At 49.2% G+C, this 26,460-nt stretch overlaps 1 protein-coding gene across 3 annotated transcripts in view; it reads left to right on the plus strand.

Annotated features, from left to right (window-relative positions):
- Nucleotides 1-25,967, plus strand: part of ncoa1 (nuclear receptor coactivator 1) — a 42,360-nt gene extending 16,393 nt beyond the window's left edge. For 2 of the 3 annotated variants that reach the window (XM_036549846.1, XM_036549847.1), the window contains 19 exons: nucleotides 4,105-4,210; nucleotides 6,579-6,745; nucleotides 12,084-12,190; nucleotides 12,890-13,067; nucleotides 13,386-13,568; nucleotides 14,218-14,328; nucleotides 14,579-14,719; nucleotides 15,168-15,315; nucleotides 15,616-16,639; nucleotides 17,114-17,276; nucleotides 17,398-17,550; nucleotides 17,640-17,760; nucleotides 18,375-18,552; nucleotides 19,136-19,414; nucleotides 20,675-20,779; nucleotides 21,287-21,671; nucleotides 22,376-22,550; nucleotides 22,685-22,871; nucleotides 24,340-24,507. In XM_036549846.1, the coding sequence (XP_036405739.1) occupies nucleotides 4,122-4,210; nucleotides 6,579-6,745; nucleotides 12,084-12,190; nucleotides 12,890-13,067; nucleotides 13,386-13,568; nucleotides 14,218-14,328; nucleotides 14,579-14,719; nucleotides 15,168-15,315; nucleotides 15,616-16,639; nucleotides 17,114-17,276; nucleotides 17,398-17,550; nucleotides 17,640-17,760; nucleotides 18,375-18,552; nucleotides 19,136-19,414; nucleotides 20,675-20,779; nucleotides 21,287-21,671; nucleotides 22,376-22,550; nucleotides 22,685-22,871; nucleotides 24,340-24,507 (4,062 nt within the window). In that variant the 5' untranslated portion in view covers nucleotides 4,105-4,121. Of the gene's footprint in view, nucleotides 1-4,104; nucleotides 4,211-6,578; nucleotides 6,746-12,083; nucleotides 12,191-12,889; nucleotides 13,068-13,385; nucleotides 13,569-14,217; nucleotides 14,329-14,578; nucleotides 14,720-15,167; nucleotides 15,316-15,615; nucleotides 16,640-17,113; nucleotides 17,277-17,397; nucleotides 17,551-17,639; nucleotides 17,761-18,374; nucleotides 18,553-19,135; nucleotides 19,415-20,674; nucleotides 20,780-21,286; nucleotides 21,672-22,375; nucleotides 22,551-22,684; nucleotides 22,872-24,339 lie in introns of all 3 variants that reach the window. The other variant, XM_036549845.1, reaches the window with a different exon arrangement.
- The last annotated feature ends 493 nt before the right edge of the window (nucleotides 25,968-26,460 follow it).

Genomic DNA, 26,460 nt, shown 5'->3' on the forward strand with positions numbered 1-26,460 from the left:
CTAAAGTTGGATCTCCAAAATCAATTTGGACTTGGGGAAAAAGCTCTGAATTCTGGATTTAAATGCTCATTTATCTGTGGATGAACCAAAATCTACTTTTGTTGCGCCAGTCAAATGATCATTTAATAAGGTTGAAAATGAAATGATTAATTAGCATAGTAATGCCCGTCTGTTCTCATGGGCAGTTTTTGCACGGTTTGGTTCGACGCTGTAATGGAAATGGCCCCCCACGCAGAAGCACAGGCTTTAGTAATCACTGGTCAGATCGCGGGAACCCGTTTCCTTGGCCATTCTCAGAAGCCAATCAGGGAGGACATCCTTTCCTCTCAGACTTAAGAGCCCAGCAGGGGAAGGGGAGAGATACCCACCGGACCTGGGGGAGAAGCCTGACCAAATCCCCAGCTCCGGCGGCGTTTGCCCTCGCTCGAGAGGCGTGGTCACACGCAGTCATTTTCATGCAAATGCCTCTTCCTTTAAAGTGGCGCGGTGGTTTCAGTTTTAAGTGGTGCGTTTCCCAGGTTAAAGATAACCCCCCCTCCACTTCAGCGAACCGGAGAGCGATATCTGCACGGCTGTTGCCTTGCAGGAAGCAGCGCCCGTTGTGGCAGCGCCGTGTCACGGCACGCCAAAAAGAAACGCTCGAGTGCGGCGAAAAGAATTCCCCTGCATTACAGAGAGGATTTATACGGGAGAACATGGGATACAACATGCAGAAGGTGGAGGGGACAAACGTGGTTCTTGCACGGGGTTACAGAGTACATCGCGAGGGGAAAGGGGGGGGGGGGTATTCGTGCCTTGGACACGGATATGTTGACAGATGTGTTTTCTTGATTGGGGAAAGACCATTTTGCTTTTTGTGGTCAGGCCAGTCGTATGTAAAACGTATGTTGGTGGAAGTGCGTTGGTCCCCTGCCAGAGGAAGGAATCAGCAGGCACTCAGGCGTAAATATTATTTCTGCTGGGCGGCCTGTTTGCTGCTGAGTTGAAGTCAGAGATCGCTGCAGTGTGTGTACTTTCCCTGGCCCTGTCCTGCCTCTGTGTGTGTGTGTGTGTGTGTGTGGTTGTGCGCGTGTGTTTGTGTACACGTGTTTGTGTGCGTGATGCCGTGTGTCAGGTCTGTGGGGGCTGCGTTTCGTTTGAGCTCCTCGGGTTGTGTGTTTTTGTGTTTGTTTTTGGTTTGTTTTAGCTTTTAGCATGGCTGAATTTGAACAGTGTGGAGGCACAAGCATGGCAGTGATAGCTGTGGTTATGCTCAGATACACATCCATTCAGTGCATTTCTCTATGAGGGCAGTGATAAATGCTTGACATTGCAACATGGTGTACCTCCGTGGCCAGATATTTACACTGTAGAGCCAGGGGAGGGCTACTCACATTTGGCTTGAATTTGCAATGGTGTATCTCATTGACTCAATCTGAAGTGGCATAAGATTGCATTGTATTGTGCATGTCAGGCAATAAGCAACCGAAGGTTGCTCTCACCGCATGGCGTCTCATTGGTTAGAATTCCACGAGGCGTTCAACCAATGAACCAGGAGCCATTAGCAAACATGGACAAGTATAGCTCGCTGTACAAAGGTGGTGCCGTCCTTCAAGAGCTGGCCTGGGGGACCTGCCCACATTCCAGCTAGAAACATTAGCTTCAACTGATAACTCCCTGCGCCTCAGAGAGAATGGTCAAACCTGCGTTACCCAGAGGCTTTGAAAGATGTGTTTATCATAGAGAGGGCGATTGAGACGAGGTTGAAGATGTTGCTCATCATAAGGAGAGGGTTATTGAAGAACATATTTCTGAAAGTTCTGTAAGTTCTTTTGCACACTCAGGTTTGAGCTTTCTGTATCTGCAGGGGGAATATGTGTGCTTGATGGATGTCTGTCAGGGATGTGCCCAGGGCTCAAGACATGATGGATCCATGGCTGCAGCAGCTGCTGTGTGTATATCCAGCTGCTTCCCCTGAAATATTTTACACTAAATGCACAAATTGTGGACCTATCTATAGAATTTTGGATTGAAATAAAATTGAGATAATGTTTCAGTTGTGATTTCAAGTCGTCATTAACAAGAAATTCACCGGTAATTGAAGTCTGACTGTAGAATTGCAAGTCCTCTATTGCTGGCACCCAACGACGAGCAAAATTATGACAAGTGTAATTATGGCCCAATCAGCTGCCCATAAAAGGACAGTAATCAAGTAAGAAATTAGCGTGAAATTGGCTGCACTTATCTATTGTAGTTTGTTGCTGTAGATGGGAACCCATAAACAGCATGGCAGTTTTCTGACAGTTGCACGAGGTTGGCAACACAGAAACACATCATTGCAACAACATGTAGTTTTTACTGGCCAAACGCACCAGGTGTAATGAATGTGTCACCACTGGTATCACTGGTGGCCACTGAAGCAGAGGGTGGCTTGGTTTGTTGTGCAGTTAACCCCAATCATTAGGGACTGCGGGACTGTGTGAAAATGAATCAGCAGCCGCATTCTTTTGTCAATGTAAAGTCCCTTTGACTTAATTGCCATATACTGATGGTGTGTCACATCCGTGTGTCTGCCCAGCCAAGTGCATGCAAGCTCTGCAGTGATCTGAATGAATGGAATTCCACAGGGGACACAGTACCACAGGGCCACTGCAGAGTGCGCTGACCCAGGATAACCCTTCGTGTCACGTGGTGACTTGTTTGTTTATTTATTTATGAATTGACATTTAATCTTCCATTCTGAGTGGACGGCGCCGGTCTTCTGGCGTGTTTGAATGTGTGTTGTTGTGGTTGTGTTGTTGTGGCGACATCGGTGTGTTGCGGAGGTGCTCGTTGGAAGTGAAACTGTGGAAGTGGGGCTTCTGGGGATTATCGGGCTCGTGAGCCGCTGTGTTTTCCGCCCCGCGACAAAGGCGGCTTGTCTGCCCCCCACTACCGCCCCCCAACACCCCACCCCCCAGATCAAGGCAGCCAGGTCCTCTGAGCGTGCATGCCAAGCGTAGCGTGGAACAGGCGGGGGGCCCAGGGCATTGTGGGATTGCGAGATGAGGCCACGGCAGGCTGGGGCCGCGTAGCGAGAAGCTGCACAGCGTTTAACAGGCAGCAGCTGCTGGTGAAGGGACACCTCAGTCACACTTGAAGGTGTGCTGTGTGCCTCAGGGACTTTCCGCTGCTGCCGTGGTTTGTGGCTGACTACCCAGACAGTATAACGGATTCCCACAGGAGAGAAGACAGTTTTGCCATTTTTCTGTTGCCATGGTTCCCATGTGGGAGACAGAAGATGGCTGATGCACACCTCGACCCCCTGCAGTGATCCATAAGTACAGACCAGACAAGGAAAGCACTATTGGAAAGGGACTACCCGCAGCAGTACCTGGATGTCTCGGCACCCCACCACAGTGCCCCTCACGGGCCACGTGGAGCTCACCATTGACCTCCACCCGGCCTAGTTTTGTGGCGGTGTGGTTGTTTGGCCTCTTCCCTTGGAGTACCCATTTGGGCCTGAATGCTGGCTCTTAACGCAATGCTGAAGGGCTTTCCCTCCGAGCTCATGACAGGAGCACTTGCAGAAGCGGTTTCTCAGCAGCGAAGATTGCCTTTCTCCTAATTCTTAGAACGAGGTCAACCAGCTGTGGAGAATACGACCGGCGGATAACAAACTGCTACATAATAGCGGTATTCAAACCCGGGCTCCATTTTGGCCTCCCTGGCCCGATAAATGTATAACATGAAAGCATTAGTCTCGGCGTATTATCTGTGGTCATGGCTCGCATCCGTAATGGAACATTGTTTTTACTGGTTGCAGCGCTTGGGACGGGAACATAAGGAACAGGATGGGCACAATGTTCTTCCGATCAAAGGCTTTTGCATTCAAGAGGCTTGTCCATTGCAGATTTGTGGTCGTAGTTGCTAAAATAATTGATCGCGCTCTGCTCTACGGAAAGAAAACGGCCTCTTCTTAGCACGGGTCACACTGGGAATCAGCTGACTGACCTGAACCGTGTCGTTGGACGCCTTTGGACGCCTTGGAACCATTGCTTCTGAACGGTGGGGGAGCATTGGCTGTGTTATGAGTGCTGTGTTATGTTTGCGTACGCTGACCTGTGTGGCGTCTCTCTCTTTCAGGTGTGCTGTAGCTCAACATGAGTGCTATAGGGGAAGGCGCCCTGGACCCTGCTGCCTCAGAGTCCCGCAAGAGGAAAGGGTCCCCATGCGACACCTCTGGACAGAGGTAAGCGGACCACCCCTCCCGCCACCCCCCTTCCCTCCTGCAGACCCGGCCTTCCCGGATTTGCCGTCGTCAAGGTGATGGGAATGGATGTGTTTCACACCCCAATTAAGCCCACACCGAGAACAGCCTGTAATTACTCATTGTCACGTACCTGCTACAGTATGTCCCCCACGCCGTGTCTATGGGATATAATTGATGCCTCTCTCCAAAAATGGTAACGTTTAATTTCCATTCATGACTCAACTTGTACAAACCATGTATGACAAATCCCGTGGCATGTTATTATTTATTTTTTTTATTTCTCTCATTCAGCGTAGAGGTTGTTACATAACGTTGTATAGGCAAGAAAGCACAGGTAATCTTACTGAGAGAGAGAGAGAGAGAGAGCAGTGCAGCTGGGTTCAGCAGGTCGGCAGAGAAGGAGCGACCAACCGACCATTTGTAGAGAGTAAGACGGGTTTGATTTGTAAAGCTGTAGGAGCGTAGTGCTGGGGTTTGCATCCGGGGCTGGTGTAATGTGCAGATCGTGGAGAGGGTTTGTGTCTGAGCAGACTCGTCTGTCTGGCTCAGCCATACTGTCTCCTTCGCAAGGCCTCCAGTGGGCTGGGCTGATGTAACTGCCTGAGCGCTGCCTGTTTCTACAGCAACCCCACACAGCGCCTGACCCCCTCACTGCGCCTGTGCGCAGCCTTGGCAATGCACTGACCTACTTTCACTCCGCTGCTGTCCTGCTGGCGCCTGCGCACTCGCACAAACACACACACACTTACACAGCAGACTACACATACACACGCACGCACATACACACTCGCACAAACGCACATACACACACACACACATACACACGCACGCACATACATACACATACACACACACATACACACTCGCACAAACACACACACACTTACACAGCAGACTACACATACACACGCACGCACATACACACTCGCACAAACGCACATACACACACATACACACACACACACACACACACACATACACACGCACGCACATACATACACATACACACACATACACACTCGCACAAACGCACATACACACTTACACAGCAGACTACACACACACACGCACATACACACACACACACGCATGCACATACGCACTTACATAGCAGACTGCACACACTCACTCACACACCCACACACATGCAGTCACGCACACACAACATCTGCACATACAGAGCAACATCTGCACGCACATGCGCACACACACACACACACACACACACACACACACACAGCGCCACACCCACAGACACAAGCACAGTAATACACTCTCTGTAACTACCTCTGTGGATTAACAAAAAGGCCAGAGAATGGCAAGGCCAATGTTTCAGAAACTCTGCCAGCAAACTACTTGATTCTCCAGCTTCAAACCAAAGTCTCATCTTTGACTGATGTTTCTGCATTGTGCAGTTTCAGTTTTTCCCCTCATGCTTGTGTATAGAATATGCATAACACAAGAGTGTGTTATAGAATCCCCTCATTGCATACCGTCAGCTGAAAAGCTCAAGGGGTTCTTTGGTGGGGGAAAAAATACCACAACTTCAGTACTAGTTCTCCTTTTAGATCAGGCCCATGCTCAGTATACCCAGATGTCCAGATCTGATGTGCTCTAAAAGTATGACTTGAATGTAATCTGTCGGCTAATGTGGAGCAAAGTCCATCTATGCCACCATCAGTGCTTTCATTAATTTCAGCCAGGCCTGGTTTAGGCTGATGCCCACTCACGATCAGCCCTAAGATCCATGGTTGCCCCCAGTAATTAAAAACTGCCTATATTCCTCATCCTCTGAAGAACAGAAAAGCCCCCCCCCCACCCTCCAGCAAGTGATGCCCAGTATGGATTTGGTCTCCATCGTTACAGCTTGTCTAACCCATCAGGCCCTCCTGTATTCCATGAATAATTGAGCAAGCCCATGTCCCTGCAGATTTCCCCAGCCTCGATGCAGTCAGCTCTGTGGCCGCACGGCTTCTCTCCTCTGGAAGCGCAGGTCTTTTGACTGTAAAGCCAGAGCTTTTGAGAAGAGAGACGGGGGCCTGGGCCATTGCTGTTAGCCAGAACAGAGCACGGGCAGACTGCAGGGATTTCACATTGGACTGTACCCCAGTAGCAAGCGAGTGGGTCTGCCTGGATACTGGCATTTCAGGGTGCTGTAGCAGTGCAGCTTTGCGTTCAGGGTAAAGCCCGAGACTTCATACAGAAAGGAGTGGGCTTTCTGAAGCTGAGCAGCGAAGGCGTTTTGCTTGTGGAGAAACTGCGTCACCATTTCTCTCCCCTCTCCGCCAATCCCGTCACGCGGCACGCGTCTCACCCTCGGTCCGTCTGTCTGTCCATGTGCCCGCAGTGCGGACAAGCGCCGGCGGGAGCTGGAGTGCCACTACATCGACGAGCTGGCGGAGCTGCTCTCTGCCAACATGGGCGACATCGCCGGCCTGAACGTCAAGCCAGACAAGTGTCACATCCTGAGGAGCACGGTCGACCAGATCCAGCAGATCAAGAAACGCGAACAAGGTGAGCTCAAAGGCAACCTGGCCTGGAGAGCGTGTAAGCCTGTGCTGGACAGTTACACTGCACACACTCACTGGTCTCAAAGATCTCCAAGGGCAGGTTAATATCAGAACCATATCAGCAGGCATCATTACAGAAACATTTTCACCCTGGAGCCTGAACCAGAAGTAGCTCTTTTTCCCCTAAAGTAGATTGTGTGTTTTAGTGCCATCCAAACAGTTCACTACCCACTTAGCAGACTGTCACACTGTCAGATTAAACTGAGGATAAAAAGGTAAATTAAAAAATCTGCAAGTAAGAATCAGTATTCTAGTCTAAATTTAAATACTTGAACATATTTTTCAAGTGCATTCTAGAAAGCCTTTATCAGAGATGATTGACAGTTTTAGGAGTGTCTATATAGGACACTGCTTCACAGTGGTGATTCCTATAATTGCATTGTCATTATAGATGCCAACTCTCAGGGAATACCTGTAAATGGATTTATTTTTCCATTTTGTCCACTGAAAAAACACTTTTGACCTACTTAAGGTCCCAACCATAGTTAAGCAACCCCCGCCTTAATAAGCTGTAAACCTACAAAGCAAATGATTGAAGGACGGTTGAGGCCTGTGTGTCACAGTTGACACCTTTGGAAGGTGAAAGTAACTATGGTAAAATGTGGTCAATGTTGTGTGCCTGCATTCCCATGTACCTACAATCAGTAATCAGTGTTCTTGAGACAAGCCATAAATTGATAAGATGCATCATAGTGTTTTTTTTTTTGGTCTCTCACTGATCTGCATCAAGGCTGTTGTATGTTGTATTATAGCAGCCTTGAACTTGCTACAGTAATGGCACTGATAGCCGCTGGAATTGTTTCTTTGAATTCTTGGAGGGAAGGAGGCATTTCACAGCACTCGGGCTGGTGCGGTGAATAGTCCTCTTGTCCTCAAACTGGAGCTGTTTGGATGTCAGGACTGAAAGAGCCATGTTTTTGTTGTTACTGCTACAAATACATTATGTGGATGAATTCCACATTCATCACATCTACAGTGTATTGAGTTAAAAGAAAACATGCAGCTGCTTCCACAGAATAAGGCCACATTTTTCTGGCAGAAAATTGCATCTGGATTATTGCAATGACAATACTACTACTGGGATTACTTATGATAACAGGGACCATAATGATACGACGACTAATGCTAATAGTAACACAACTGTCACAATGATGATGTTATTACTACTACTACTAATTGTAGTAATAAGAAAATGATTTCTTATTTGTCAGCAAACTAACTAATCAGTTTAGTGGTAATCTAAGGCAAGACTTCTTGCAGGTATGTTTCCTCAGTCTCTCTGAATTAGGTGAGCTGAAATGTCAGTGCTTGTAATGTTGTGGAAAGAGGTGACTTGGTGCTTATGGTAGGGTGTGCACTGTAACAAATTGGGATCTTTGTTTCTGAAGCATCGTTGTTTTTGCCTTCTGTTGTCTGAATCTGCTCAAGGTCATTTCTCTCCAAGGAGAAGCAGTTTTTACTAAAGGTTTTACCTTTTTTTTCCCCAGCGCATTTTGGCTGGGGAACAGAACTAGGTCATCAGTTTCTTGTGGACTATATGTTCTATAGGCTTATATCAATTAGGAGATCTTAAAAAGAAATTGGAAATTGGAAATCAAAGGAGGATAAGTTGAGTAGATGTACCAAGCATACACTGAGTAGATGAGCTTATTCAAGGCTACATTAGTCAGGTTGGTGTCTCCACGCAAGCACTCTGGACAGGTTAAATATTATCCCAAAAGAGTAATTCCTGGGGCCCTGGTGGTCCTTGCTCTTTGTCGTGTAAGCAGTAGTCCCCCTGTTATTAAGACATAAATAAGCGCCTGCCTTCCCATAGCCAAATTAATTATTTGTCCAGTTACTTTATAGGCATCTGTTAATGAAAAGTTTCTGCTTCAGAATGAGAGGCTCGGAGATGAAGGAGATTATTTTACAAGCCTTTTCAAATCCTTCAGTTGTTACCAACCCTGTCAGATTTAGGTCACAGCTAAAATGTTTTTGTGCTTTGCACTCAAGCCTTCTGAGCATAGTGCTCATTACTAGCTGCGCAATCTCTAAAACTGCTTTAAATATTTGATACGTTGTGGGGGTTTGACATGGGGAGCTGGTTTATGCTTGTGCCAGCTTGCGCCGAGGTTAGAGATGTTTCTTTACCCTTGCTCCCACTGTGCAGCATCTCCAAACTGTGACTGTCTCACACCCCAGTAACAGCCTCTGTCTCTCCACCCCCCCATCCCCCCCCCAATTCCTGCTCAGTGTTGTAATATATGCGACGCCATCCTTGAAATGGTTCTAGTGGGAGCTTTGCTGAACCTTTCTGTTATTCCTGGCGATTGCCCAAGCAGTTTCCCGTCCATTCTCTTCACAACATCCACAGCGAAACGGACTTGCACCGAGGGGAAGCTGAAATATATATGTAAATGTTTTTTCGAGATTATAGAACGTGAAACAGAAGGCGGCACGGCGGTCGGCGCTGCACGGCGGTCGGCGCTGCATGGCGGTCGGCGCTGCGCGGCAGCTGTGAAGCGGGCCTGGCAGCGTGGAAGTGCGAGAAGGAGCGCTTCTGCTTCCATTACTCTCACCGCAATTAGCACATGCTGCTCTCACAACCTTTTTTTTAATGCAGCGCGAAATTGCACGCGTTTGAGTTCTTCCGATCCAGATGAAGTACTGAATTTCAGGAGCAGTTTCCTGTGTTTTTTTTTTTTTTTTTGTTAATTCCTCCCCTGGTCTTGGTGAAGTGCGAACCTTCACGACAGAGCCGCCCCTGATCAGCCTGGTGTCCCTGTCGGAGAAAATGGAGGCCGGAGCGTCGCCTGGAGCGGCCCCAGACCCAGCGATCTCTGCGGCGTGTCACTCCCTGGCCTGTCCTTTTCTCTGTTTTGTTTTGAGAGCTGAGGAAGGGAGTGGGGCGTGTGTGAGAATAGCCAATGGCTGCGCTCCCTGCCCCCTGACCTTGTGTGAGCGGGCCCCTCGTAGGCCCCTCTTCCCCTCTGCCGGCTGCCCGCCCGCCTGCCTGCTCTGGGTGGGGGGACAGGAACTGCGCTCTCCTCTGTTCCCCTCTCACCTACTGCATCCCCAGCTGGTGGCAGCGCTGTCGGACAAGGACAGGGACAGGGACAGGGACAGGGACAGGGAGGGCTGGCCTCCACAGTGCCACAGCCTGCCTTTAGAAAAACTCCCCACCTTACTCTCCAGCATAGATAAGAGACACTGCCATATATCAAAAAACAAAAAAAAAACTTTTTGTTATCTGGAATTCAAAAAGTGCAGTGTAAAATTTCTGCATGTGTATTTGTGTGTGTGTGTGTGCACGTGTGTGTGTGTGGCTGTGTCTGCGTGTGCGTTTGTCTGTGTGCGTGTGTGCGTGTGTGTGTGTGTCAGCATGACTGAGATGCATCTTAATGAGAAATGCGTGGGTGGCAGGGGATGGTCAGGTGAGCTTGAATTTCCGGTCCCTCTTGTCACTCCAGCAGAGCTGAAGTGCAGAATTTGCTTTTTATAAGTTGGAGCGAGGGCAAAGAAAGCTTTTCCTCACCAGAGAAGAGGATCCCAGCACACTAAATCAGTATTCCATTCACTGCCTAGCCTGTATTCATGTTCACACAGTGGAAAAACACGTCGTTTACTGTAAGCGCTAGTGTGTAGCCACGGACAGTGTAATGCTAACATGTTTAACACCATCAAGTATGCAAAGATTGAGGTGTGTGCTTTCGGAGGACGTAATACTGTGGCTTTGTTTGCCGTGTTTATTTTTCTTTGTTGTCATTACAGACCCCTTTAAAATACCACATGTAATTCATATTGATGTGTTCACTCGCCACCCCTATTTTAAGTGCTGGATAGGAGCCAGCTTGCCTTTGGTAAATATGGAGTCATCATGTTTTTTTTTCCTGTCCGTGTAGAGGCTTGTGACATAGGGAGCAGGCCTTTTATACCCTGCAGCCCAGCTGTCCAGACTCTGATGAACACTGCGTTGTTTGACTGGAGCGGCCTTCGCGTGCTTACGTCGAGCGCTCTGGAATCTGTGATGTGCGCTCGCGGGGTGTCCCGAGGGGGGCGGGGTGCCGCCTGCAGCCGCAGCGAGGCACGGGGGGCGGCCGTGATGAGGGCCCTGGAGAGAGAGAGAGAGAGAGAGAGAGAGCGAGCTGGGGGGTTGATTAATAGCCGTGGTACGGAACGGGCCCTGGTGGCATTGGCCCTGTCGGGTTTCGTGGGCGAGCCATTGATTGGCGGGGGGCGGGGGGGCGATCTTTCTCCGTCGGAGGGGAATGTCTCTGATGCGCACGGCCAATAGCATCTGGCGAAGGGCCGGCCTTTTCCATTCAGTGCAATATTTATTCCATCGCCCGAGGTGGGGCTGTGGGTTTGCACATCTGCATCTACTCCAGCCATTGAGCTTATTGATCAGTTTTTATTATTTTAAAAAGGAACTTGTTTGATCTGTGCACACACTGTAGAGGTTCTTTCACTATCTCACCTGCATGTGAATGCATAGAGCTTCCCTGATTTAGAGTATTTTGTAGAGAGTTCTGGAGGACTAGGCCTGCACAGCATTTAATGCTATGTCAGAAACCAGTAACTGTTTCATTTGAATACATTTTATTATTATGAACAAATCCATTGCATTCATTTGTATTTGGTTGTGTTGTAATTGGTTACTCTGGGAAAGCATAGACTGATAGAAGTATTAAGCGTAAAGATAACAAGATTCCTCATATTTCTGGAAGAATTGCTTACTGGAGTTTCTGAGAAATGGCTGTATGCTTTTCATGCTGTGTCTTTGTTTTGGTTTTTCTGAGAAATTCTTAGTTATTGTGTGCGTAAAATCTATGCTCTAAATTTAGATCTCTTCCAAAGAGTCAGTACCAGAAATGAATCAAGCAAACAGACACTTCCTCTGTTATTTTCAACCATTGGAAGTGTGTAGGCATATGCTATGTTAGAATGTTGGAGTCCCTGAACTCCTTTGATCTGAGAAGAAAAAAATAGATAAAAGGAACACCAACCAGCAGGAGTGTCCTAGTCCGTCCTTTCTATTAATAGGTTCCAGAAAAAATGTGACAACAAACATTTAACAATGCAGACAGAGTTTTAAACTAGAGGAAGGGACTCAAGTCTCGTTGATAGCTGGCGTGAGCCAACAGCCAGACTCCCTCTCCACGTCCCCACAAGCTAGGACATCGCTAATTAGGGTCACACGCTCGCCCGGCTCCCGGCTCGGAGCCGGCGGTGACCAGCTGGCCCTCGGCGCTGCTTGGTGGCTCGCTCTGACCGGGGCCGCGTGCCGTTTGCTCCCGCAGAGAAAGCCGCGCTGATGTCGACGGACAACGAGGTGCAGAAGTGCGACATCTCCTCCAGCAGTCAGGGCATGATGGAGAAGGAGGCTCTCGGACCACTTCTGCTGGAGGTGAGTGGGAGCGCACCCCTCCCCAACCCGTTTCGCTCTCCACCTTCACCCCTCCCCGCAAACGCTTTCATTCAGCTTTCAGAGCTTTCAGATTTCATTTGCCATCTTCACCTTCCCACAAAAGCTTTATTCAGTGCTCAGATACCTTTCTAAAACACCCCTGCTCATCGTAACCCCTCAGCGCCCACATTCCAACTCTGTGTATGACTTTTCATCCTCCTAGTCTGAATTGTACGCGACTGACGTACTATTTGAAACAGATTTTGATACAAGATTTTGAGTTTCAATCTGAAATTAAGACCCAGGCTTTTTTTTTTCTTTAGCAGAGATAGCCAGTTGTTTGAATGTGCTGAAATTGAGCTCAGGGGTAACCGAGTAAAGGCTTTACATTTTCACACTTTGAAAGGGTTTTGGAATCACTTGTAATACATTGGCAGTTTGCTTGTCAGCTTGTTTCTCCATCACAGTGTTGTTTTTTGGAGGGAGTTACTGTTGCTCCTGTGCTTCACCTCTGTATTATTGCTGGAGGACAGCGTACCTGGGCTCCAGATTCCCGTATGTGTGCCACGCTTGCTCTCGGCCCACTTTCCCCCCGGATGGGCTTGTGGAACGGCTGGCCCCGCCTTCGCGTGGGGCTCTTCCTCCGGGGGGATCGGTTTCACCCTTTTTGTCTGCCTTTGTGCGGCCCGTCTCTCCCAGGCTCTGGATGGTTTCTTCTTTGTGGTGAACCGCGAGGGTCGGATCGTGTTCGTCTCAGAGAATGTGACCAGTTACCTGGGCTACACCCAGGAGGAGCTGATGACCTCCAGCGTGTACAGCATTCTTCACGTGGGAGACCACAACGAGTTTGTCCGCAACCTGCTGCCGAAGAGCCTGGGTGAGCGAGAGCACGAGCTTCAGTTACAGAGCAGTTTCAGAGTCCAAACCACTCGTATGCCCCGACCAGAGAGACAACAAAGTAAGGCTTTCTGGCTTTCAGCCTTGTGTAATCCATGGATAACATGTTGTTAATGCCTGACAAGGTGTAGAGGTCAGGTTTTAGTCAGGGTTTTCCCTTTCAATCAATCTTTCTGTTATTCTAGACAATTATGAATTTCTATTTCTATTTCAATTATGAATTTCTATTTCTATTTCTCTCTCTCCCCCTCCCCCCTTCTTTCCCTCCCTCTCTTTCTTTCTCCCTCCCTCTCTTCAGTGAATGGAGTGCCATGGCCTCAGGATTCTACTCGTAGGAACAGTCACACGTTTAACTGCCGCATGCTGAAGCGGCCTCCGGATGAGATCGACTCGGAGAACCAGGAAGCGCGGCAGCAGTATGAGATCATGCAGTGCTTCACCGTGTCACAGCCCAGAGCTGCCATGCAGGAGGAAGGCGAGGGTGAGCTGGCTGTACCCACACACAGGCCTGCTCTCGCTCTCACACTGCACACACTGCTCACTCCACTCTCACACTGCACACTCTGCTCCCACTCTCACACTGCACACTCTACTCTCACACTGCACACTGCACTCCACTCTCACACTGCACACTCTACTCTCACACTGCACACTGCACTCCACTCTCACACTGCACACTCCACTCTCACACTGCACACTGCACTCCACTCTCACACTGCACACTCTGCTCCCACTCTCACACTGCACACTCTACTCTCACACTGCACACTGCACTCCACTCTCACACTGCACACTCCACTCTCACACTGCACACTGCACTCCACTCTCACACTGCACACTCTGCTCCCACTCTCACACTGCACACTCTACTCTCACACTGCACACTGCACTCCACTCTCACACTGCACACTCCACTCTCACACTGCACACTGCACTCCACTCTCACACTGCACACTCCACTCTCACACTGCACACTGCCACACAGCACTAACGCGGTTACATAGGGCACAGAAGCACTGATAGCTCTGCTTTCCACAAAAAAACAAAATACCAGCAGTAAGGTTTTTAGAAACACCTGATAGCAGGGAAGATGCAGCCTCTCACCTCTCAACTGCCATGTCTCTGCACAGATCTGCAGAGCTGCCTCATCTGCATCGCCTGCCGTCTGCCCCGCCCACAGCCTCGCCCGCAGCCCAGCCCTGTCAGCACAGAGTCCTTCATCACCAAGCAGGACCCTACAGGTAGGCAACGAGTCTGTCAATAGCACATCAGCGCATTTCTATTTCTGTTTTTGCATTTAGTTCTCTAACACCTGACAACATTTTAAAAAGAAAGAGGGGTGATGCTGCTAATTCACAGCAGCTAAGCACATTCATATTTGAACTGCAGACGAAATAGGCTAACAGGAAGGGCTGCGTTTCAGATGATTGTCTCCCCACCCTGCATGGGCCGTGCCTGTCGTGACTCTGCGCTCTTGTGCCCGCACCGCAGGGAAGATCATCTCCATCGAGACGAGTGCTTTGCGGGCCACGGGCCGGCCGGGCTGGGAGGACCTGGTCCGGAAGTGCATCTACGCCTTCTTCCAGCCGCAGGGCAAGGAGCCATCGCACGCCAAGCAGCTTCTGCACGAGGGTGAGGAGAGAGACGGGGAGCCGTGACGCATCGCTGTGTAATCGCTGGGATTGTTGGTTCAGAAGAATTGCTCGCTCCGGCACCGCGGGCTGGCGCGGTTGGCTCAGAGCTTGAGTCACATTCTCGCACATATGTTGCAGCGTTGTGAAAACCGCCACGGTGTTGCATTGTTTTGTTCGCCTTTCAAGATTGGTGGTTTTTTGGGGTGCCAGCTAATGTGGTACTGCCCCCTGATGGCGTTGCTGGGAAAGGTTCATCACAGTTCTGTGATGTGTTGTAAGAGAGTCAACCACAATTGTAACCCTTGCCATTCTAAGCTAAACAGCAAAAATGGTCCTAGATCAACACTTACAAGCAGTTTTTTTCTGCAGCGAGCAGTGCTTCAGCTGAGCCACCTGTCAGCTGCATTATGGGTAATGAATGCCTTGTTTGTCTGTTGTGTGAGCAGTAATCGCCCATGGCACGGCCATCAGTCCCGTGTACCGCTTCACCCTGAGCGACGGGACGCCCCTCAGCGCCCAGACACGCTGCAAGTTCTGCTGCCCCCCCAACCCCGACGTGCAGCCCTTCATCATGGGCATCCACACTATTGACAGGTACAGCTCTGCCCCCTGCCCAATGCCCTCCTCTCCCACAGCTCGGTCTTCACCAACATGAAGGAGAACTAGCAGTTTTACAATGCAGCCTAGTGAAGAACCATGCAAATATCCACACTGTAAAGTCGGTTGTAAACACGCAAGCCACTGCGCCTATTAGCCACTACTGTAAACTCTGTGATACAGCTGCTGCTTTGATCACTAGTGGGTCGGATTATTGATTACCTTTCCTTCAAAGCTGAAGCTACTCCGAACTCGAGGCAGTAACAGCGCTTTGTTCTTGTGTGTGTCGTCCTGCAGGGAACACAACACTGCTAGCTCTCAGGAAAATTCTAACCCCAGCCTTCCACTGACACACGGGAGCTCATCTCCTGCCCAGCCCTCCCGCTCTCCTGCAGTTCAGCCGGGCAGCGAACTCAGCCAAGCCCCAGGCCTCGGCCTACATCTCAACAACGGCAGCAGCACTGGTCCAACCACACCCACCAGCCATTCAACAGGGTACCTGACACCCAACCGGATGTGCCCCCAGCAGGTCAACAGTCCGTCCCCTTTAGGAAGCCCTCTGGGAGCAACCCCTACCTCTTTTATGTCCCCCAGACCTCCACGAGGGAGTCCGGGACTCGGGGGCAGCCCGCGGGTCCCGGGGAACCCCTTCTCCCCCTCCACCCCCAGCCTGCACTCTCCCGCTGGGGCGCCAAGCGGCAGCAGCAGCCTCAGCAGGCAGCCGTCAAGCTGCGAGGGCACCAGCACCCCCATCAGCTTCTCCCTGCCCTCCCCCCTCCCGCAGAGACAGACCTCCACACCGGCCAGCTCCCCCGCGCGGCCCCCACCAGCCAAGCCTCCCGAGGCCCTGCCCGAGCCCCGAGAGGACCCTGCCAAACCTCAGCAGCACGGGAACCCCAAGCTGAACCAGCTCCTGGACGGCTGCGGGGCGCGGGCCCCCGAGCAGGACGCGCCCCCCTCCCTGCCCGCACAGTGCCCCGCCTCGCATAGCTCCCTGACAGAGCGCCACAAGATCCTGCACCGCCTCTTGCAGGACAGCAGCCCGTCGGAGCCCGCCAACGCCGCCGCCGAGGGGGCCAAGAAGGAGCCCCCGATCAAGAAGGAGCACCCCGCCAGCCCCACCTCGGGCAGCAGGGAGAGCCAGGACCACCAGCTGCTGCGCTTCCTCCTGGACACGGACGAGAAGGACCTGGGCAACCTGCCTCCCCCCTCCGCCCTCAGCCTGCAGACCATCCGGGTGAAGACGGAGAAGAAGGCAGGCGGCGAGACGCCCTGCACGGCCGTCAGCTCGCCCAAGCCCAGCGACGGGCCCAGCACCCCGGTACCTGCGCCCTGTCACTCACTGCACATTACACACATCCCGTACAGGCCGACAGAGCTCGCATCTTTTAACATCTTGTCTGTTCATACAGCTGAATATTTACTGAATAAATTCAGCTTTAGTGCCTCAGTCAAAGGTGCAGAAGTAGTACCTCACCTGGACCTGAACCTTTGAGTTGCAAGTGTAGCTCCATAACTCTGTGTCCCAGTGCTAACTCAGGTTAATATGTATATATGCATACATGTATATGTAATATGCATATATGCACATGCTGTGTACAGGACACACTTCTCATATTGCTTATGCTATATATGCAGAAACACTGCTGTCTGTGTGATCTGCTAAGCCTCAGGATGTCTTTGTGCTAGTGTTAACTTTGCTGTGCAGTCCCCGCACCACGTGCTGGCACCGCGAGGCAGCGTTATTCAGCGCCAGCTGGTGGTGTGACCGTGGCCTCTGTCCTGTGTGTGTCAGTTCCCCAGCGCTGACCTGGACGCGCTGAACCAGCTGCTGCCCGCTCTGAGGGGCGCTCCGGGGGCCAAGCTGACGGAGGAGCAGAGCGCGTCCCAGCCGGGCGAGGCCAACATTCCCCGGGGCGTGAGCGTCAAGCAGGAGCCGCCCGGCACGCCCAGCCGGGGTGAGGGGCGAGAGAGGCCGCGGGGGGCACATGGCCCCCCTCTTGCTCATTTCCGTGCGCTCTGTGTAGGGCGGCTCTCGTCCACCCCCCCTCCTGAACATGTCACTCCTTGTTCTTGCAGCTTTCAGTGACGGCTCTGGCCTTCAGAGCCAGTCACCCTTTGAGTTCTGCAGCCCATCGACCCCGACCCAGGGCCAGGGGGACCCGTTCCAGCCTAAAGACAGCAGCCCCTTCCCAGAACCAGGGCCCGGCAACACTTTCAGCACCAACACAGGTACAGCTGCCAACCGGGACCTCAGCACTGTCATTGAGAGCTGCAGTGGTGTTAAGCAGTGGGAAAAAAACTGCGCTGTTGTTGCGCAGGGCTGTCGAAGATGGAGCTGCCGAGCACCCAGCAGTTCCAGTCTGTCCCACTGCCTGAGCCCATGCCTTTCGAAGGGAACCTGGGCAACACCACCCAGGCCCCTCTACCTTCCCCTCAAGAGTGAGTATGATGGCCAGCACTCAGAAGCGTGTGACATCCCCCTGTCTCTGTCTGTCTCCATTTCTCTGTCACTCTCTCTCTCCCCCTCTCTCTCACTCTCACCCTCCCCTTGTCTCTCTCTCCCTCTCTGTCTATCTCTCTGGTTTCCCCCTGTCCCTTCCTGTCTCCCTCCCTCTCTCCCTCTCTCCCTCTCTCTGGCTCTCTCGCTTCCCCTCTTTCCCGCTCCCTCCCTCTCTCCCTCTTTTGCCGTGCTCTGCTCGTATTACATTCAGTCTGATTTATTAGCATTACAAAGATTACATCTGCATTGCAAAAGCATATTTAACAACATAAACAAAGCTAGGACCATGATGTATAGATGTATGTGTATATATAAACCTACACACGAACACGCATATAAAACAAAATAAACTCAGTTACCTCTGTGTCACAGGTACCTCAGAATGACAGGCATTGATGTTTCGTGGCACCACGGTTTCCCAGATCGTCTCCTAGGAGGATAGGGAGTTTTAAACGCCTGCGAGGACTCTGAATGGCAGGCAGATTATTTCTCCTGTTTATTTTCGGGCAGTATTCGCGTGGTGTCTGACTGTACTTGTCCCTGTGCCCCGCAGTCCGCGCACCCCCTGCACCCCCTGCCCCCTGGATGAGATGCTGTGCCCGCCCACCACCCCGGAGGGCCGCAGCGATGAGAAGGCCCTGCTGGAGCAGCTGGTGTCCTTCCTGAGTGGCACAGATGAGAGCGAGCTGGCGGAGCTCGACCGGGCGCTCGGCATAGACAAACTGGTGCAGGTGAGAGGGGCACTAATTTCTATTAGCTGAGCTGCATACTTCACAGTTATATCTAGCCATGATCTAATTGGTCCATTTTATAAAATTTGCTTAATTTTAATTTTATTTATTATTGCCTTTATTTCAAGTTATCCTTGAAATAAAGGCAAACTCAGTTAGTGTAATTTTTCTTTGCTGCAGCCTTCTATATGGTGGAGAATGCACTCGAATTTCAGTATACAGGAAGCCCTCTGGGAATCAGAAATGCAAAAAAAATTTTTGTGTCTTTGAAGATGCCTTAAAAACCTTCGTTTTCCCGTCATTATGTCTTTTTGTATTATTTCTACAGTCTAAGTGGCCTTCATCAGATACCATTACAATAAAGGCATTTTAATTTCACAGTTTTAAAAGGAGTACCTTGGACATATTTGATGTTGTTTCTCTGAAGATGACACAGAATCTGAGGCTGTCTGTATCCAACGGGCCCCCTCCGTTTCGCTTTCATGCTTTCACCAACAGAAAGCATCCATGTTCATGTTCTTGTTCTTGTGACCCCCCCCGGCTGTGTTGTGAAAAGGTCACTGAGTTTGTGTTGTTGTCACAGGGCGGCTGCCTGGACCCCCTCTCCCCGCGGTTCCCTGCCCAGCCGGCGCCCCCCATGCCAGTGGACCCCAAGCTACCTGCTTACCCCGCCCAGTTCCCTCCCGGTTCCGGCCAGTTCCCCTCGGAAATGGGCCGCGCCCAGGGGATGGGCTTCGGCGCCCCGCGGGCAGCATTTCCCGGGGGGATGGGCATGGCTGTGCGGCCTGGCATGGCCAGAGCCCCCGGGCTGCCCAACCAGCTGAGGCTGCAGCTGCAGCAGCGCCTCCAGGGCCAACAGCAGGTAACCTCCTGCACTGCACTCCCAGCATGCACTGCTCCAGAAGAGCTCAGGACCATGTTCCCGAAGAAGCCCATATTATTATGAAGTACTTGGTGATATGTAACAGTACTTCAGGGTTCTATGTAATAGAATGCTGGGGCGGCAGTGTAGCATAGTGGTTAAGAAGCAGGACTTGTAACCGAAAGGCTGCCGATTCGATTCTCCACTGGGGCACTGTTGCTGTACCCTTGGGCAAGGTACTTAACCTACAGTTGCCTCAGTAAATATCCAGCTGTATAAATGGATAACACTAAAAAAACTGTAACTGATGTAAGTCGCTCTGGATAAGAGCATCTGCTAAATGCCAGTAATGTAAATATGAGGAGGTGAATTTTAGGGTGTATGTTAGGATTGTATTTGGAATGGTGTAGTCCACAAGGTAGTACATATTCCACTGCACTTAACATGACAAGCTTGGCACACATTTGTGGTCTCAGCACTGTGTTTGGCACCGATGCTTATTCATGTGTATTTAATGTTGTCCTATTGAACTTTTCATTCCATTTTATTAAAAGTGCTTTGTAAGAATCTGATAAATGACAGTAATGTAATGTAATGGATATAAACAGCCTACATAAACAGGTCTTTTAAAAGCTGCAGTCCTTTCCATGAACAAATTGCTGGGTGAACTGCTTGATGAAAAGTCCAGCATGGTTTAAAGTCCAGCACTTGCTAAACAAACCATGTAATATAGTTCAAGTACAAATGTGACTTTGGAAGAGAATATGATTTTAGATAAGCGATTTTATCACTTCACTCAAACACAGATACAACTCAGGTAAAATATTCCAGTTAGAATTACAGCAAGTTACATGATCTGTGGGCTGTGGTGGACCCGGTCAGTGCAGCTACAGGTGTGGGAATGATAAAACTGATAAAGGTGGTTTGTGGGGAGGTAAATAATAGCACAGCAAAAAGACACTTCCTGGATGTGTTCCATGAGTGACATAATAGGGACAAGGCAGACAGGGATTTTCCAAAATGGAGTGGGGCGTTGAAGAGGGTAGATAGAAATTACCGGTTTTTCAAGCTTTTAAGATGACCTTTTTCCAGCTGTATATGATGTAACCTCACATTTAAGGCTATCAAATTACACTGTAGAAGACACAAAGATTGGGGAACTGAGGGTCCTTGTGCGACAGGGGTTTTAACCGCACGTTGAGAGGAAGGGCATGCGTTTTGTGATGGTGACACAGGGTGGTGTGTCTCTCCTCCCTACAGCTCATCCAGCAGAATAGACTGGCGGCGATGAGCCAGTTCCCGGGAGGAGGGCACGTTGCCATGGGGATGCCCCAGGGCATGCAGCAGGCACAGATGCCGTCGCAGGTGAGGTTGGGGAGAGGAGGCTGTAATGACCACACAGCCAGACTGTTTTTGCTTCCACTCTGTTGGACATTATGTGGACTGAACCACCCAGAAAAGAATGCTGAGAAATTCATTGAAAGTGAGTAATCAGGGCTATAAACATGCTGGAGAGAGAAATACGTGTCTGCACATTGCTTGTTCCATTAGAGATGGGGTGGTAGTATAGCATAGTGGTAAGCTGCAGGGCTTGTAACCGAAAGGTTGCCGGTTCAGTTCCCCACTGGGCACTGCCTTTGTACCTTTGGGCGTGGTACTTAACCCAGAATTGTCTCAGTAAATATCTAGCTGGATAAATGGATAATATGTAAAATTGTAACCTACATAAGTCACTCTGGATAAGAGCGTCTGCTAAATGACAGTAATGTAATGTAATGTAGAGGTGTGTCTATATGTGGCCGCCACAGTGGCCTCACGTCTTGGTTTGGTGCTGCGCGAGGCGCGAGCCTGATGACTCTGTCTCCTTCCCAGCCTCCCCTGAACGCGCAGATGCTGGCCCAGAGGCAGCGGGAGCTCTACAGCTTCCAGCACCGGCAGAGGCAGCTCCTGCAGCAGAAGGTCATGCTGATGAGGCAGGGCATGGGGACGGGGCCCATGGGGGCCGCGCGGCTCCAGAAGGGCCCCCAGCCGCCACAGCAGGCGCAGCAGCAGCAGCAGTTCGCCTACCCCCCGGGCTACAGCCCCGCCCCGGGGAACCCCCCCACCTCCCCCAGCCACTTCAGCCCCATGGGGGGGCCTCCGGACTCCAAGCTCGCGGCCAGGGGCCCCATGGCGAACCAGGGCATGATGGGAAGTATGCAGGGCCAGTTCGGGAACCCTGTGCAGCCTGGTCTATTCCAGCAGTTTGGAGGACCAGGTCAGTCCCTTGTGTTTTGTATGTGCTGGCCATCAGTCTGTAATTAAGGTTATGGTCACTTCAGTTAATTAGGCCTATTACGCATTACACAAAACATTACAAAAAACTATTTTCAGAATTGGTTGTTCAAACTTGTTTCAAGCCTGCCTGTCAAATTAATAAAATTGTGCACTGGAGACTAGTGAGAGAAAGTATTTGTTGAGATGTGTCAAGAATGTGAGGGTTAATTCAGTACAATACAACAGAAACAATAATGTATCTTTGAGTAGAAGGAAGAAGCTGGGTAGTACGATTGAAACATTCGCTGGCTGTGTGTCCTGAATTGCTAAGTGCCTCTTGGCCTTGTAGGGCTGCATTCAGTGACTAACAGGCAGCACCACGTAGCCCTGAAATCATTGTTTGACAGTTACGCTCTAGCCACTGCTATGTGGCAGTGGTCATAAATGCATACATCATTCTTCTTTTTCCAAATCCATTAAAATGAGACCAATGTCCAATGTTGACAAGTAACATTAAAATATATATGATTGTTTTCATCCATGAAACCACTCTGCTCAATCATATGTTAAGCAGCTGTATGTCAAATCTCTCAATTTAATGAATTCAGTGAATATGCTCTATTTTTAAGTATACTAATAGTTAAGTCATTGTTTTGCCCCAGTGAAATGTATCCATATTAATGCAAATTCTGTCTGATTGTTCAGGTATGGTCCAGCAGGGGGAGCCACCCTTTCCCCCAGCTCTCAGCCCCACCAGCCCCCTGCTCTCACCACAGATGTCCACTTCCCAGAGTCCTCTGCTTCAGCAGACACAGCCACCTCCTGGGTACCAGTCACCAGACATGAAAAGCTGGCAACAAGGTGGCATGGGCAACAACAGGTATTGTACTAACCACAGTGTATGTGAATGAAGAGGTTTTTAAAGCAAAGAAGTGTGTGTCAGCTTTAACAGTTTTGATAAACTTACATAAATATTTGCAGGCTGCTCTGAATGGTCTTTTTTTTAATTGACAGCATATACAACCAATCTGGACAGAACCCACCTCAGGCCTTTGGGCAGCAGGGTGTGTACAACAACATGAGCATTACAGTGTCAATGGCAGGAGGGTCAGGGGGTGTGGCCTCCCTACCTCCCATGGGACCACCTGTTGGCATGGGCAACAATAACCTGGGCAACGTCAACCCCATGTGCAACGATCAGGTTGGTGATCAGCTCCACATTTCAAGAAAACTACTTCAGAATCATGGTTTTTGAAGACAGATTAGAGTAAAGCAGAGAACCTGCCTCCCTGCCCCCCAAGTGATGAATGCCTTGTCTTCATTAGCCCTGTTCAGCTGCAGTGGACACAGCTCTGCTGAAATAGAAAAAAAAGGGCTGTTTCCATTACCTTATCTTGAGATGCAGTGAGCTCCTCAAGCTGTGGCCGGGGCTGTGTTCCCATATGTGTGGTAGCGCGGTGACCACCTTCTCTCTCATGCAGTGATCAATGTCTCCTCCTAGCTGGACTTTCAGTATTGGCTTTGATGTTTTCTTTGGGTCTGGATGCCAAAAATAATTCTATTCATGGGAAATCGCACCATTTAATTGCTGTTGTGACAGGCTTCTTCCTCCCTCATTTGACAATATTCTGTAAACTCATGCGAGTACTAAGTAGCCAGCTGTACCTAGAGCCCCCCCCCCCCCCCGTTTTCAATCCTGCCTTACCTACAGGTGGCTGTAAGTGTAAAAGGCCTTAAAAGCATGGCCGTATTGTAGTGTGCTTGCATGCAGGTTGTTGGAAATGAGCCATTAATGTTCTGATGCCACCTGGCCCTGTTTCTCAACCTTAGACCCTACTCACTGTGTATACTGGGGTTTCATTTATTTCCCTTTGAAACTGAAAACTGCATTTTGATGTTTTTTTTATATTTCCTTACAGTTGTGTGTGAAAGAAATGTTTTAATTGTATCATAAAGAAAGGAAGATAAAAAAGGCATTTCTTTTTAAAAAATGTTCTATTATTTCCCTGTAAAAACCTGCAGACCAAGTTCCTCATGACCATGTGTAAATACTATACATTAAGGTCTTGGACACAATATGTGGGAACTTGGCTTCCATGTTAATCAGTTTCGGTTAATACCAGGATGTGCGCTGTTAGATCGCACTCATTTCCACCTCTCCATGTGTTCTCGCTTGGGGTGGACTGAATCCATATTTTAGCTTTCGGCTGAATACCAAATACTGATTATTTCCAGTAATGAATATGCAATGAATCCCACTCTGTGCTTGCTATCAGAAGCCTCTTACTGTAAAACTGCTTCTTTTGCCACTGTTACCTGTAGCAATTCATTGTGAAGTTGTGCTGATGTTACTGGCCAGCTGCCATGGTCACTTTGGATTGCTTTCACCAGAACATCACATCTGTCAGTTTATTTTCTATTAAGTATGACTATACGCTAAGTCACAGAGCTAGACCCTCAGCCAGTTCCAGAACAGCCATCAGAGTATTTCACCTCAGTTTCATCACTTATGTTAAGTTTTATCTTCTTTTCCCCACACACAGAGTGTAGTCACCACTGGGTCGGGGCAGAGACAGGATTTGATTTCTGTTTACGAAAAAAGTGTTTCGTTAACCTGAATAACATGTTATGTGCATTAACACCCATCATTCTGCTGTCTGTTCCTACAGGTACAACAGGTTCAAGTGTTTGCAGATGTCCAGTGTACCGTTAACCTGGTTGGCAGTGACTCCTATTTGAACCAATCTGGCCCAATGGGATCACAGAAAGGCGCAACAGGGGCACAGAGCGCCCAATCTCAGCAGAAAAGCCTCCTCCAGCAGCTCTTAACTGAATGACACTGACACTGAGCGCAGGGAGGAGCCTTTCCACAGTGAGCTATTTATATTTTTTACATTTTGGTTTCTCATTTTCAGCAGGATTGATTCTGAGGGCGTGGTGTTTTGGGGGAGGGTGAGGGGAGCCTGTTGGCGGAAGTCTCATTCCTGGTTACCTACTCTTAAAAAAAAAAAAAAAAAAAAAATCTGCTTCCTGATTGGAGAAGGATCATGTTCCAGATTTGCCAAGTTAAGAAGGACCTGCTACCTGATTGGCTGCGAGCTGACGGGCAGGCGCAGTGCTTCTTGGAGAGCAGCAGCAGAGCTCAGCTTGGTGTGGTCTTTGCCAATTGGTGCAACAAATGGGATGGCACAACTCTTTGACATTCGTCTGTTGTGCAAGGAAAGCTCAGTTTCAGCGGGATCTGTTACTGATTGGCTCTCCACTGCAGTGCCTGGTGGGAGGACTTCCCCAGTCCTTTTATGTTTTCTTTCCTCAATGAATCAGAACAAGAATGGCCAGGGAAGTAGACTATGCTGTTGCCCTGTATGCTACAGACTTTCCTGGGGGAACTATTATAAATACTAGACTACAAACTGTCCTACACCAATCTCTTTTTTTTCCCAGCAGCTGTGAATAAGAGCCGCTTGGGCTCTTCTTGGCCTATCAGTGTTGTTTGCCATGTGTGCCAATCGGGCTGGTAGTATTGTACAATAGATGGACACAATTGGGATGAGCTAACACTTTCTATTTTCCTTTTAACGTTGTTGAATTATTATAAAGGCAACAGTCGTATTGAAGTCAAAACTCACAATTATTGTTGGATTTGAAGCAGGACTTTTTTGCTGTTTAATTTTGAGATTTGGTACCTTGTTGATGTTTTATTGTTTTTGTTTTTGTTTTTTTAAGACGCAATGTTTGGCATCAGAACATGAACGTCTGCAAATGTAACCCAGCAAAATGTTGTCGTGTGGGGAAACTCGCTCTCTGCTCGTTTAATGTGAAGAGGAAAAGATTGTTTTAGAATTAGAATGTTCAATTTTGGTCAGGCTAGCTTTGCTCCTTTTTTTTCTCTCCACTACGAGGTGTTGCAATCCCGTGCGATAAATCGCAAAACATAAACAGATTAGGTTGTACAGTTAACTTTTACGTTTTGAGTTGGGATTTGCTTTCTCGACATCAGTCATCTCAATTCAAAGGGGGGTTTGCTGAGGAATATTGGAAATACAAGTTCTCTACACAAACTCTTCTCAACAGTAAGCCTGTGAGGCCATATCCTCACTGGCTGCACACTACAGCTCTTACTGCTTATGTGACTACTGTCGCCCAGTCAGACACTGTCAGTCGGCGCTAACTTCTGTTGACGCTGATTTAACACTATTGCTAAAGGTTCTTGGCAACAGATACAGTTTTACCTAGATCTACAGAAAAGCTATTAATGAGCAATAACGGTAACAAAAAAAGACAAGGCAAGATTTGGCAGGACAAGATTTTTTTTTTTTTTCTTAATTTTTTAACAGTGAAAAGAAAAGCCGACAGTCCGATTATTTCTTTTTACTCTGGGTGTCAGGGTAACCCTGGCTAAAGAAAGGCTTTAAAAAGGAGAATTCTACAGTCCAAATAGCTTATTGTCTGAGGTGTCACCGTGTATATACAAGGTATTTCACAAAGTCTGCAGCATTACCAGAGCCCAGCCGCAAAGGGGGCGCACAGAAGGTTTTCCTGAGTGTCGCATGCAAGATCGTCCTCGTACCTCCCGGACTTAGTCATACTCCAACAATGTTAAATAATTTGTGAATCACTTTGTGTAAAGTTTCTATGGGCTGCGTGTGAGTGTATGAGTCCGAGTTGTATTTCACAGTGGATGTAAGTCCTCATACTCATCACCATTACTGTCTATTGCTCTTGTCACCTTTTTCGCCTTGGCAAACAGCTCACATTATTTATCTTGGCACCAGAACAACAAAAATGTC

This window comes from Megalops cyprinoides, chromosome 17 (assembly GCF_013368585.1).
Source record: "Megalops cyprinoides isolate fMegCyp1 chromosome 17, fMegCyp1.pri, whole genome shotgun sequence".
NCBI classification, from domain to species: Eukaryota; Metazoa; Chordata; class Actinopteri; order Elopiformes; family Megalopidae; genus Megalops; species Megalops cyprinoides.